The sequence below is a fragment of the Mya arenaria genome, chromosome 15 (assembly GCF_026914265.1).
Source record: "Mya arenaria isolate MELC-2E11 chromosome 15, ASM2691426v1".
NCBI classification, from domain to species: domain Eukaryota; kingdom Metazoa; phylum Mollusca; class Bivalvia; order Myida; family Myidae; genus Mya; species Mya arenaria.
The window spans coordinates 3,530,661-3,545,750 of NC_069136.1; the positions used below are offsets into that span (position 1 = coordinate 3,530,661).

Genomic DNA, 15,090 nt, shown 5'->3' on the forward strand with positions numbered 1-15,090 from the left:
TGAACACCGTTAAATTGCACGAAGCTACGGAGCTTCTTGATAATAACGTTTACAAGTATGTTGTGAAAAATCATTGTACGGACAATAAAGAAAAACTACGTTTAAGCATTGAAGAAATGGAAGAACGAACTACTAAGCGATATACATTTGAGAGAAATTCTTCCATCGAAAATGTTGCTAAATTGGGAAACATAGTTCCTAAATCAGTTGACATTTCGATCTGTTTGGAAAAAGTACAAACACGCATTGGTGATAATGTATTCTTCAAAGATCCATTAGATAGGTCATGTCATCCTCTGGTTGAGAAAAATAAAAAAACTGACGAGCAAGCTTCCAAAAATCAACTGCAAAGCAAAGGAAAAATTTATTATGAAACCAAGGCTCTTTTTCGTGCAAGAGTTTTAAGATATGGAAAAAGTGTAAAATCAAAAGACGATGAAAATACTTGCTCCATAACGGCATGTGCTTTACTTCCGGACAGCAATCTTTTAATATTAGATTCGCGAAATTGCGCAGTGAAATTACTGGATTCAAATCAGGCCATATTGCATCAAACAAAATTCGTCGACATACCAACCGACATGTGTGTGTCTCATGAGGAATATGCAGTGTGTTATGTGTGCTGTGGGCGGTCCAAATCAGTATATGAGTTCAAAGTTTCAGCAAACACTCTGTGTCAAAGAGGTCACTACCAAACAGACTTACATCCAGTAAGCATTACAAGCTTGGAAGACAACATGTTGTTTCTTATGTCAACTAAATTTCCAGATAAAACAGGTTGCACAAAAAAGTTTATAGAAATAAGAAGAGGCGACAACATGCTTAAACTGGCTTTGCCTTCAGAATTATGTCTGAAGAGGTGCAAAAGCATACGGATATTTCGGAAGCACAGACTTATGACAGTCGAAGATTCGAAAATTTGTTGCTTCAGAATAGATATCTCTAAGGCACAAATATCAAATATGCTTTGGTTTTATCATAGCCATTATCCGTACTGCATACAAATCGCAAGCGACATTGCGTTTGATTCTGAGGGAAATGTGTATATGTGTGCAACCGACTCAAACAACATTCATCAAATATCGGCAATGGATATTCGGGACAGTCGCGTGATAGGCTATAACACAAAACCTTTAGCTCTTGAAGTGGACTCGAACAAAAGATGTCTTTACGTCGGTTGTGCGAACAATGACTATTTATACGTCTACAATTTTAAATGAATCACTGATTAATTATAACAGTGACACATACGAGTGTACAGGATATATTAATACTTAATGTTGATAAATGAGTAAAATGATGATAAATGCAAAATTAATTTACATTATTGTAAAAGTAATCATAATCAAAAGACATGTAATACATTTGGCCTGATGATTTTTTCCAGAACTTAATCAAGGGAGTTAATGGTGCAATATTCAGGAATGCTTTTTTGCCAATAAACTGGTAACGCGACGATGTTTGTACGAGTTTCACTAGAATAAACACACATTTTAAGTAATAGTATCACGTCGTATCAACATAGAATATAAATGGAATGTTTGATAAATGTTGGTATCTTGCTACAAATTGATTAAATGTATTTCAATATTAATGTAAAGTTTCTGGCAAAGCACGTCCCGCCGTATTAACGAATAGACTGTTTATATATCGCCCACATTCGATATAATATGTATGTGTAAGAAATTGCAACGAAAGTAGTATAAAAGGATATTGAGTTAAATATGCTTTTAACAAATGGGATTGCAATACTTTTCCATGCATTCGACGGTTTCATTGTCCATATGAATCGCATATACATCGGCCGTTTGTACAAATGTTTAAACGAGTTAGTATGTTTGTGACGTAGTAAGAAGTACGAGACCACTTCCCATAATTAGGTTCTGCTTAGATTACACACTATTGTCAATGGACTCGCTCATGGTTTGTTAAATGCACTTTGAAAGAAAAAATAAATATCAAATTTAATATTGCAAATTATAAAGACCAACGACTAAGAGACTGACAGCTGGAACATTTCAACAAATGTTCCTATTAGCTATATTGTCTTTGAAGACCACAATTTTGAAACGTTAGTAACGCGATTCAACTAAAGATATAAGCCTGATTTGTTAAAGGACATTGCCACCTGATGTTACTAATATATTCAATTATGCTTGGTTGAATCAAAGTGTTGGTGATGAAAAAATATGTTTGTTTTTTATCTTTGTTTAAGTCAAGATTAGATGATACATTTAAACAAAAGTGGATGTCAAAGCTAAATAATTCATCAAAAGCAAGAACTAATACTATGTTTTGTAATTTTCAGCTGCAACTTTATTTGATTAATAATTTAATATATGTAAATTAGGAAAAACAACTAAATTATTTAAGGGAATCATCTCATCAAGTAGAAGTTAAAGCAGGAAGAGGGCAATATGTTTTCAAGATAGAAAGTGTATATCATAAAGTGGATTAGGAGATGAATTCCATTTCATTATTGAATGTTCTCTTTATAATGACCAAAGAAACACACTTATTGATAAATATTATTGGAAAAGACCAAAAGTACCAAGATTAGTTGAATTTATGCAGTCAAATAATGTTTCATTAAATAGAAACTTGGCTATGTTTATTCAATATGCTTTTAAATTAAGAAATGTGTTGTATTTCTTTTATGTATAGACAAAAATATGAACATCCACCAAAGAAACAGCAAACAAAAATTACAAGTAGTTACTTTGCACAGAAAATAAATAAGCGCACCAGTGCCTTACAAAAAGAAACTATTGATAACTAAAATCAAATCATAACCGCATATCTTAGAATTCAAAACCAGACAGCAAAACGTTACAACAAAGGAATATAGTACATAATCAGAGGCACTCAATAATTTTATTGAAGAAATAGAGTCAAAACAGCTAATGTAATTCAAAGCTGAACGATATTTGGACACTAGAAAATACGATTTCTCGTTATAATGCTAGCTCAAAACAAAATGAAATGAGATCCTAGGATTCACGCATCAAAGAGCTTTTTACTAAGAAATACTACACAATTACGGTAGATCACGTGAACAGAAGTATGAAAAGCTTTCAGGTCTCGAGTACAATTTACTTCAGGGCAACAGAAGCGAGACATTAGCTACAAAAAGATTAAAAAGAGGTCTTATCATATTTGTTTTCTTTATGTTCCGGGCGTTTCTTGTAAAATACGGGAAAGGTAATAATTGAGGTGTGCAATATTTTGCCGAATGGTAAACTGGTTATACATTACGCAGAAAAAAACAAGCTTTAACTTTTTACAGAGACCATTGAACCACAGATTCAATAAAAAAATGAATTATGTGCCCTCCGATATGTGCATATATCTTCTTTCAATGATGCAGTTAGTGCAGTGTATTGTCCGAATGATAAACTTTTTATTGAATAAAAAATGATACGATGATGTTTCTGGCAAGGTGATAGCTTTCCAACCGACTTGCATCAAATAAGCAATCAAACGTTGGTACTATACATATAAATATTCAGAATAAGGCAAACTGGATAATTGAGAAACATGATAAACTAATCTAAATACTGGATGTTGACAAACGATAACATTACATATCGTACAAGAATTTGCATGTTGCGAAAGGATCGAATCATTACAACTGAAGATACACATACTATGTTGCTACATACTAGATTTGTTGAACGCAACGCTAATAGATAAACTACGATGTTATCATTGTAGTTCTACCATGCGACAAACCGTTAGTGATATAGTGATATTAAGTGTACTTGCAATATCATTTTGTCGTTCAACTGAAGAAACTCTCCATTATCATTTCGAAGAAACTCTTTAATTATCTTTCATTAGATATTCTTGATTTGACAGCAAAGGTGCTTGATTTAAAGATTTAATCAATCATTTTCAATCATTTTATGATAGATTAGACTAAAAACATATTCCTCGCCCGAAATTGATCAAATGTTTATGAAAAATTACAATCTCCAACAATTTTATTTCAATATATTTTCTTGGTGCCGGCGAAGATTTTTTTGTATTTTTATCTTTAAATTGGACACAGACTGAATGCATTATTTTAATCATATAATGAAATGGAATTAACATTTGTCTTCATTGTCACTGTTTGGCAGATAAATTCAATTAAAAAGATATCATTCACTGAGATTAACCTTTCCAAAAACAACAAAGATATCTAGCCGTTTTGGGGAATTGAAACAAGGTCGACGGATTAACAGACTATGTCGTTAACCACTCGTCCACCTGAGACACACACATTAATGCACCAGTCAATTGCAACCATGCCCCCCCCCCCCCAGGTCCGGGGTTGTACCGGGGATAGCTGGGGAAATGGGCCGTGTTTTTACCTTCCAGGTGGCCCCGCAGTGCCGGGTGACTGCGGTGGTTTCGTCTTCACGCCAAATATAGCGGGAAATTGACCTTATCTAGGGTGCCTTGGGTTCGGGGGCATTATGCGGGGGTTTTACCAGCAGATCGTTCCCGCAGGGCGGAGACTTTGCCCGGGCTTGGCTGGACCGAAAGTCAAAGTTCCCGCTATTCATCGGGCCTGGGGGAGGGGGCGTGGTTACAAATGACTGGTGCATAAGGCTCTAAAATTAGTGCTATATAAACCTACACTACAGAATATTGATTCCAAAAAGGGTTTCAAATATATTCATATGTATTAATTTACAAAGGCTCTAGCATAATTCGGAGAACTAGACGATACTAAAGGCCGAAATGGAAAGTTTCAAAGCGGCAACGTTTTGAATTTAAACTTTTGTTAAATGGAAATCATGCACACAGATAACTTGTTGGCACAATATGCCATTATTAAAAGCAATGACAAACATATAATGTGAACATGTTAACAGTTTAAAATAACTGGTATATGAAATATTCTGGAAACAGTAAAATTACGCGTATAACTGCAGCCATTTTATGTCTAGTTTTGATCAGTTGTCTGTGTAAAATGCGGCGCCGATTTTTTTTATCGAATGTTTGGGCCCCGATGTTATTTTTCAAAAGACTTTTTCGTTTCGTATACTATATTATACTCGATAATCAGGTTGTTTATTTGCTCAAATGCTTATATAAAATTTTAATTGTGACAAAACAACTTATTTGTACAGTTAAATCAATAAAGATGTGCCCAAAAAAAACACATTTCTTGCCGGCCCGATGGGGGGCACGGGCCCTATGTGCCCCCCGGTAGATCCGCCACTGCCATTTCTACCTTTTTAGTGTATCAATTGCCCTACATTCGTAAAATATTTTAGATATAATTAAAAAAAATCCCGTATGAGCCATGTATTTTCTGGGTTTGAATATAATAAATGCATCTACACAAGAGCTGCAATCCATTATTAAATGCATTAAATGGTCCATCCTTTTACAAGATATTTCTACCAGAAAAGGAAACATGCGCCAATATATCTACATTCATCTGATGTTGAGTTTCATAGGAGAGGAAGAATGCAGATATAGCTAATAATGTCTTTTTACGTACATAGAATAGATAAAGTGAAATTTTAAAGGATTGAGGTATTGTAACTTTTCGATAAGAATTAAATCATATGTATGTATTATATACGCACATTGGATATCTACGTTTACAGATAGTAAAATTATAATAAACATTTTTCAAAAATGGCGATAGGTACCTGAGAATAGATTGTCAATAAGCGGCACACATCGTCTGCATGGCCTCATTGAACCTGCTGCGCAAAGTTAAGATAAAATTACCGATAACAGTCGAGTGTGCAGGATGTATGATAAAGCAAACATAGACTGTACAATTTTAGGGTGTATAGGGTATTCGTGTATGCAGTATTTGTTTACATATATAGAACATTTGATATACAATCTTCAAACATGGCGAACCATACTTGATACAAGATAATCGATCGGCGGCCCACATCACGGTCACAGATAACATGTAAACTTTCAGGATTGAAATTAAAGCACGCTTACAAAATCATCTTCGAGATCACTACGAAGTTTACAGATCAACCTAATCAGTTTTCAAAGTTTTGAATATACAATACTAGATGAACTTTCGTTTCACTTTATTCAGGAAAAATGGATAAAAGATTGTGTAACCCATGTTTATTAGACGAGGCAAAGAACAAAGTGGATGGGTTTTGTGTACATTGTTTAGAATATTTGTGCAGCGCCTGCTGTCATGAGCATAGGAAGAACAGTGGTACGCGCGGTCACAAGATCCTTACGGACATAAACATACCACAAGACGACAGTGTTTATCAAGAAATAGCGCGTCTACGAAAATGTAAAGCTCGTCCTGAAAAAGAAGTTGAGTTTGAATGTTCTGACCACGCGGAACTTCTTTGTGTCAACTGCTTCCTTAATTCTCATAGAAAATGTGAGCAAATAGTGGAGATATCTTTTAAAGAAACAACCGCCTCTTTAGATACCATCGCAAAAGATTTGCCTGCGGATGTACAACAACTTGATACACGGAACACCTACGTAACGCAGTTGACAGACAGGAAACTGTCGAGTCTTCAGCATCAAAAGACCAAAGTGATGAAGGCTTGTTCGGAATTCTCTGAAAAGGTAAAGAAACATATTGATTCTCTGGAAGGTGATGTCAATGTAGAGATAGAAAAGACTTTCGGTCAGGATATATCCATGTTACAAAATGATGCAACAGCGTTGAAAGTAATACAAAAAGAAATATCATTTACAAAAGATATGATGAAAGCAGTTCAGGGTTATGAGAGCATCGTGATCCGATCGGTTGTCAGAAAAACAGTTGATATCAAAATTCGAGAAATTGATAAAAGTCTAGAAAACATTAAATCGAGACCATGTTCGTGTTATTCATTTGAGCCAGAAAAGAAATTAATACAATTCCATTCGCTTGGAAAATTAGTTACAAACGAGTTGACTGAATCTGCTATCCTTGCTCTCGATAAAGAAATATCAAGCGAAGCGGTTATAGATGCACCAATGATAGTCCAAAATGCTGCTGGTTCAACTCCAGAAGATAACACAACTGCCAGTAAGCTGAGCTCCGAATCAGTTAGCAGCAAATTGATTGAAACAAATACGAACACTGGTAAAGATGCAGTCAAATCATTTCTTGAAATGAAAGTGTCCAAAACACCTCAGATTATAAACGTCAAATTTAGCAATGACATGGAGACATGTTCGATTGTTGCATGCGATGTATTGCCAGTATCGGTCGGGAGTTTACTTGTTCTTGATTCGAGAAACTGTAAACTGAAAGTGTTGAGCGGAGCTTTTGCCCTGCTCTATGATATATATCTTCCTGATCAACCATTAGACATGTGTTTAACAAACCAAATTGACGAGTGCACTGCATCCATTTGTTTTCCTCGCATAAAGACCGTTTCCTTGTACCGCATCTCTAAACAGGGTATAGTTCCATTAGGGTTTTTTTCGACGAAAAATTATGCCATTGCAATCACGAGTAGTTCAAACATGATCTTCGTATTATCTTCAGTTCAAGATTTATTAAAAGGATCTTCAGTCCAAAAAGTTGTCGAAATCAGGAAAACTGATGGCAGTCAAGTTTCAGAGCTCAAAAGTATATTTGACTTTGACAAATGCACACGCATTCGTATGTTAGACGATAACCATCTTGTGTGTATTGATGATACGATGATAAACTGCTACACTCTAAATACATCAAAAACAGAAATAATGCAACGAAAATGGTATTTCAGGCATAGTAAAACATTCAACATGACAAACGCAAGCGATGTAGATTTTGATAATGCGGGGAATACGTATGTGTGTGTGAAAGGGTCACAAACTGTATACCAGGTTAATGCACTCGACGTTTTGAATAGTCGAACACTTTGCAAGGTTTCCAACCCTTTGTCTATTGCCATGGACAGTAAATTAGGACGTCTTTTTGTTGGTTGTATCAACAATGACAGTATGTATATTTACCATTTTTCCTGAACTGTTTGATTCATTTTGCAGTATGAATTCTCATTTACTCAGATTGTCGTTTCACAGTTTGTTATTGTAAGACTGTACTACAATAATGGACTTGTCTTTTGCGTTTTTACTTCTTCCAGGAGTGTTAGGATAAGATTGAGGTTGTGCGGGTAAACTGGTTTAAACCCCCAGTAAATTTATTTTACCGACCCTTCCAATGCGGTGCCAAACAATCCTTGATAAACACACCTAGTTCTTATATAGTATATATGCACTGTGTTGTTTGTGGAGTTTTGTTCTGTTGTTCCGTGTTTCTTGTTTGTGATTTTTTGTTTTTGTATTCTATGTTTTGGCGTCGACCCTGTGCCATTAAACGGGGTTTATGATTAAACTTTTGGCTACCGAGCTTGTTTCTGTAGCTTTTCATATAAATATTGGTTGTTAAAAGGGTATAAATGTTCGGCTTATCTCTAAAGTTTCAACTGTATTATAAATTTAAGTGTAGATTTATCTTATCAATGTTAAACATATTTGTTACTTGAAACTAAGGCTTATTTAGATTTTTAATGACAGTCTAGGAATGGCTAATTCAGAGTAACAGAGCGTTTACCCTGTACCATAAGACGGGATTTATGTTTAAACTTTTGGCTTCTGAGCTTGTTTCTGTAGTTTTTCATTATATAATGATGTAGATTGTAAGGCATGACCAACACTTCTTTAAGAAGTTGGTACAGTTTGCATAATTTGAGCAACTAGTCACGAGCTGTATATATGAAAACCTTTCAACAAATATGTATTATTGTGAAATGATCATCATGTTGAAATTATAAAATCATATAAATCATTTTTGAGAACTAGACAAATATTTTATATATTAAGTAAAAAATGTCAAAGGTAGTACCAATGTTGTTAATTCAAGAACGCTGATAGACTATTTCTAATATTCATATATGAAAGCTGTCACAGAGTGTTTATATATATATATATATATATATATATATAGTTTTAAAACCTCTAAAATATTGGGGCCCTGTTTATATTTACACCCGAATTATTGGGTCCACGGTGTATTTATTGGGGCATACCTCAATATTGGGTCAAAGACCCAACATATAAGGACCCAACATAATTGTTTGTTTTAAATGTATCTGCAGGGTCAAATACGTGATTGCAACCTGTATTCCTAAACACATTTATTGGGTCGCAATTTCACTGTTGGGTCGCCAAATATACACGCACCGTGTTTCGTGTATATTTGTATATTATATTATATATTTTGACCCAATATTGCAATATATTGGGACATCACAATAAAGTGGAAAAGCTATCGTTATTGGTATATGTTATACTTATTTTTTTCCATACACAGTAACAACAAACCTTAACGTAGCAATATAACACCTTAACCGTTTAGTTGATGTACTATTATATAGATGATGACATCATTTTCTATAAATAATTCAATTTTTTTTTTTTGCTTGTGAATAGCTTTGAAAATATGATGTAAAATGGAGAATTTGCTCCTTAGGAGCAAAGTTTCCATGTTTCATCGTGTTTTTAAATATCACATTCTACATTCTCTAGATGCGTTAGAATGTGTCTCTATCAGTTATTGGGTAGATGTGAACATTAACATGTAACTCAAAATAATTTAATTCATAGAATAACTCCTATGTCAGCCAGTATAGATCCCAGGAAAAAAAATCAGGCATTCTAGTGCAAGAAAACTTTCTAAATATTACTTTCTATGAAGTTTAATGCTCCTTCCCTAAAAATCTGTTTCTTAAATGCTAAATAATGGTTTATTTTTTTATTTCTTTCCTGTACATCATCGTATCACTTCATAAGCATACAACTTGAATCCAAATGAGACGCCGAGTAATTGGACGTCCCATTCGGATCCAAGCTGGTTGACATTCTGATATGAGTTAACAATCAACATACAATAGGGGAGTGGGTACACTGACGAGCAATGAAAATGCAACAAGTATTTTTGAGTGTAACTACAAAACGTGCATTTTCGTAGACAACAGACCAAGACATATTTCATATTAGTTACCTATGCTACTCCCTGAAATGGGTTTTGTTTTCTGAAATCAACCATGACTGACTACGGCCGGACTTCTGGCGTATTCAACGTCCGCGACGCGCACGCTTTCTTAGCGACGTTTTTAAAATTCGTTTTTACTTTTATTGCACGTGTGCGTTGATTTACTTTATGAAAATCACCTGAAATAGCAAATCTCTAAGAAATAGGCAATGACACGATAAAACAATCGAAAAGTCAGTCTTCAAATTGAACGGTATAACGTCACGGGCTCCGTTTCAGACTGTCCATGACAAGGTACACAGCGTGCAACGCCGTCAAGACAGAATGTCTACCAACGTTAACGTAATCGATTCCTTGCAGCCCAATCGACGACAGAAGACTTGGTCAGGACACGGTGGTAAACCAAAACATTGGAAACTGTGTCAAGAAGACTTAGGGACTACGGTGGAAGTTGTCATCGGCTTTGCAAATTGTCGTGTTGCGCCGTAGCCATCGTATTGAAGTTACAGTCAGCTTGACACAGGCGTGGTAACTGTGTTGCTCTGGGTACCACATCTTGCACACCCGTCTCTCAGGCAATGCCTTGTTTAAATTTTCTTTTTCTGCAGGCATTAAATCTTAACACTTTGCTAGATGAAATGACGACCTTAAGAGATGTGTATATGTTTGCATTCAAAAGATATTGAAGCATATATTCTTTGTTGCGTTTTCATTGCTCGTCAGTGTATAATCCGAAAGCAGACGAAGACAACCAAAAATAACACATAGGCAAAGCAAGTTTGTCGTCACTAAGTATTATCTAACAACTGTCAACAAGTGTGTATGTGTTTAAATTTTCCAAACACTGCTGTCTGGTTGTGAAAGATGTTTGTAAAGCACTGACAAATCCTGACGAGTCCTGACTAGCAATTGTGTATAATTAATCAGAGCTTAAGATAAGGTGTGTATTGCATGTTCTAAAATATCCATTTCTCAATCTATTCCTATGTTTGACCACTTATTAGAATCGCAACCGGATGTTTGGATTCCTAGAACAGGGGGAATGTCTAATATATGGGCATCGCAGATACGGCCACAGTACCACTTCCGGGTTTAATCAGCGTGTTTCCTGGTAGTATCGTGTCAGTGTTACGAAAGCTTTCCATTTTATTAAATCATATTTTAAAGTATTTCAAAACTGGATAAAAATATCTCGAGAACATTTCAAGGATACACCCACTCTTATCCAGAAGCAGTTTTAGCCACTTGTGCCTATTTTATAACAACATGCTGTCGCATTTATAATTCCACAAAGATGTAACGCCCTCGCATTTTTGAAGGAGTAACATTTTTGTGGACTTAAGGTGACGATGTGACATGATGTGAAAATTTCATTAGCACCTTTCTCAACCATTTACCTGTTTATCACGTGTTTTCACGCCCTTGCAAACAGAGTAGACCCAGATCAGGCAGCTCCTAAAGATCTGGGTCTGCTCTGCTTGTTTCACTCAGGGGTGACAAAATTCCAGAATTCCGGATTTTGGGCAAGTGTCCAAAAAAAATAAAAAAAAATGTTTTGGACACTTGCCCACTCATTCTCAATATGTTTCTAAAACACATTAAGAATTAGTGGGCAAGTGTCAAAAACAAATTATGTTTTTTTCTCAGCTCAAATACAGTTTTCACATAAGCTTGAGTCGGATATTGTTTATGAAATTTGGACCAGGTCTCTTATTCTTGCATGCTCAGACTTCACCCTTCCTCCACACAAGCACAGTGCACCTATTGAAACCTTTGAAACTTAAAGTGGTTGAAAATTTAAATGAAATTAGAGTATGTGCTCCTATAGAGCAAAATGCTCCATTTCCCATGATATTTTTAAAGGTATTCAGACCATCATTTTTTTCAAGTTCATTTTGTGCTCTTTTTTTTAACTTCATTTTCTATAAATTTGTAAACAATACAAATTTATAGAAAATGAAGTGATGATCTAAAATTAATGTATGAAGTAAATAGGACTGCAACGGTTCACCGAAGTTCGGTTATTTTCGATTCTTTTTTCTCGGTTCGATTTTCGGTTTGGCGCCGCAAAATTTCGGTTCGGTGCGTCAATTTACGGCCATGACGGCCCATTAGACTATACCGCTTATTTGGACCAATCAGCTTGCCGATAATATTCTGCCTACCGTTGTTAGGTAAAAATGTCTGAATTGTGCGATCCACTGGCTGCTTTAAAATCGGCACTTTGGAAGCATTTCGGCTTCTTCAAGAAGGCTTGCAGCATAACTTGATAGTTGATACAGTTGACAGATGTATATATTAGTCTTATTAGATGAATATTGGCAAGTAAATGAGTTGTTTTAAAGTGTTTCTATAATTATCTTGTGTTCCCTATTTCCGAACCGAATAATCGATAACCGAGAGGGTAATAATCGAAACTGAACCGAACCGAGAAGTACCTGTATTGTTGCAGGCCTAGGAGTAAAGTGTTAAGACTTTGGAATAGTCTTGTGTGAATGGAGAAAACGTTCGAACAGAAGCTGATAATCATTATCAGCTTCTACCAAAATGGTTATTTCATTCATTTGATTGAAAAGTCCCAACTGTGAACTGAATACATAACACTTGACAGTTCAAAAGGTAGCAGGAGATTGCATTTTGAGTCTTGATTTCCATTTAAACCCAGGAGCTTTCGGGGGCTTTGCCCCCTGGCACCCCTGTTCACTAAACAATGTAGTTTGAACTTCAGACCAAGGCTTGTAAGACAATTAACTCTCAAACCAGGACTGGTGGGACATTTTAATCTTAGACCTGGACTAATGAGGCAGCAGGCAGTGCAGTGCTGACCAGATGGAAACAGTTGACCCAACAATGTTATATATATTACTTGCAAAACCCTTAGAATTGTTGGGTCATAAATTTTCTCGCAAAACCTGGTGAAAGTGATGATATATAGTAGACAAAATTGGCTAGGGGCCCAAAAAGAGTCCCTTTAAGCCAAAACAAAAGTGACAGTTAATATGGTTCCGAATTAACCAACAATGTTGCCTAGATGCCCCTTAAGGTTACCTTTAGAGCTAAGAAAGCTACAAGCTGTAATGGAGATCAGTGATCCAACAACATATTATACATGAATACCTGTTGGGTCATAAATTGTTTTCATACAAGTCCTGTTCCCATAGAGACCATGACCATTGAGACAGTTTACTCACAGGCCAAGACTAGTGAGACAGTTTAATCTCAGACCAAGACTAGTGAAGTATCAGGCAGTGCTAACCAAATGGAATTGACACAACAATGTAATATATACTACTTACAAAACCCTAAGAACTGTTGGGTCATTAATTTTTTTGCAAAACCTGATGAAAATGATCATATATAGTAGACAAAATTGGATAGGAACTGTTTTGAATCCCTTTAAGCCAAAACAAAAGTGACAGTTTTGGTCAGACCTCGGGCCAAAAACTTGCTCAGGATGTTTTTCTTGATGATGTCTTGATCGAGTTCAGTCATGGATGGGGCAAGGTCAAAAAATAGGTCAGTAGGTCAAATCTTCGAAAAATCCTGTTTACCCTGTAGGAGCCCCATTTTTTGCCCAATCTTCCTGAAATTCAGTCAGAATATTTGTTTGATGATATCTCAATCGAGTTTGACCATGGGTTGGGCCAGGTCAAAAAGTAGGTCAGTAGGTCAAATCTTTGAAAAATCCTATTTAGGCTTTAAGGGCCACATTTTTTACCCAATCTTCCTGAAACTAGCTCAGGATTATTTCTTGATAATATCTTGATCAAGTTCAATCAAGGGTGGGGCCAGGTCATAAAGTAGGTCAGTAAGTTAAATCTTAAAAAATCACAAACCTTCACCTTTGACATTAGTGCGTAAATGGGCACTCCCAACCCCTATTGCATGCACAATTGTGAAAAAGTGCCTTCATGCTAGACCCAGTCCTTTTGGGGCATGTGTCATGTGACTGTGACAGCTCTTGTTAATCATTTCTTTTTATATGCCCAAAGAAACTTTGGTTGTATTTTGTTATGGCGCATCTTCCGCTTGTCCATCCCTCTGTCTGTTTGTCTGTCAGCCATTCTTGTCCGCTCAATAACTTTAATACTATTCAGCTTAGGGCAACCATGGATTAAAAATTTATGACCCAACAATTCTTAGGGTTTTGCAAGTTATATATATATTACATTGTTGGGTTAATTTTTTTATGACCCAACAATTATTCAGAGTTCTCATGGAATATATAAAAAAATGTATAATACATTGTCTTTTTGTCTGTTAGCCATTCTTGTCCGCTCAATAACTTTAATACTATTCAGCTTAGGGCAACCATGGATTAAAAAATTATGACCCAACAATTCTTGGAGTTTTGCAAGTTATATATATATTACATTGTTGGGTCAATTGTTTTATGACCCAACAATTATTCAGAGTTCTCATGGAATATATAAAAAAATGTATAATACATTGTTGGGTCACCAATCTCAAATACTACCAGTAGCTATCTTTAATTTGAAGGTTATGTTATCGGGCACCAAGGCAACACTTAATTAGGGACCAAATCAATGTCAATGTCACAGTTATCTGATATATAGAATGCCTGTGCACTCAAACATTTCTGCTCAATACCGTAACTTGAATAACTCGATCAATAGGTCATCGCCACCGTGATCTTTAATCTAGTCAGTACCATTAATTGAAACGCATTCAGCTAAGGACTACCTTATGTGGTGTTATAGATGATCATGGTCTGTAGTTGATGCTTATTTTTATACCCCCAGAAACCAAGTTCGAGAAGGGGTATATAGGAGTTGGCATTGTCGTTGTTGTCGTCATTGTCATGGTTGGTGTAGGCATGAAAAACTTTAACCTTGGCTATAACTTCTTTGTTCTTGAAGCTACTGCAATGAAACTTCACACAGCTGTTTACAATCACAAGGGCTTTAATCTGACCAAGAGCCATAACTCTGTGATGCTTTGTTGTCAGAATTATGTTTATGGTCTTGGGAAATAATAGACGAGAGTTGACCTCCATGCACGGGACTTATAGTTTTGAATTGTCTCTTCAAGACGATTATTGAGTAATAGCCCATAATAACAAAACCTTGTTGTGTCAGGAGCTGGGGCAGAAGTACTGA

General features: G+C 35.7%; 1 protein-coding gene across 1 annotated transcript; it reads left to right on the forward strand.

Annotated features, from left to right (window-relative positions):
* Positions 1 to 6,069: 6,069 nt before the first annotated feature.
* On the forward strand, positions 6,070 to 15,090 carry LOC128220092 (transcription intermediary factor 1-alpha-like). The gene is made up of 3 exons (XM_052928350.1): positions 6,070 to 7,069; positions 14,734 to 14,795; positions 15,070 to 15,090. Exons 1-3 carry the CDS (start codon positions 6,070 to 6,072, stop codon positions 15,088 to 15,090), a joined length of 1,083 nt encoding a protein of 360 aa, XP_052784310.1.

Excerpts from the sequence above, each read along its gene's own strand:
- LOC128220092 (XM_052928350.1), top strand. The coding sequence starts at position 6,070 with ATGGATAAAAGATTGTGTAACCCATGTTTATTAGACGAGGCAAAGAAC. Across the intron at positions 7,070-14,733 it reads TGAAACAAATACGAACACTG|AAACCAAGTTCGAGAAGGGG; the intron begins GTAAAGATGCAG and ends TTATACCCCCAG. Across the intron at positions 14,796-15,069 it reads TTGTTGTCGTCATTGTCATG|GAGCTGGGGCAGAAGTACTG; the intron begins GTTGGTGTAGGC and ends TTGTTGTGTCAG.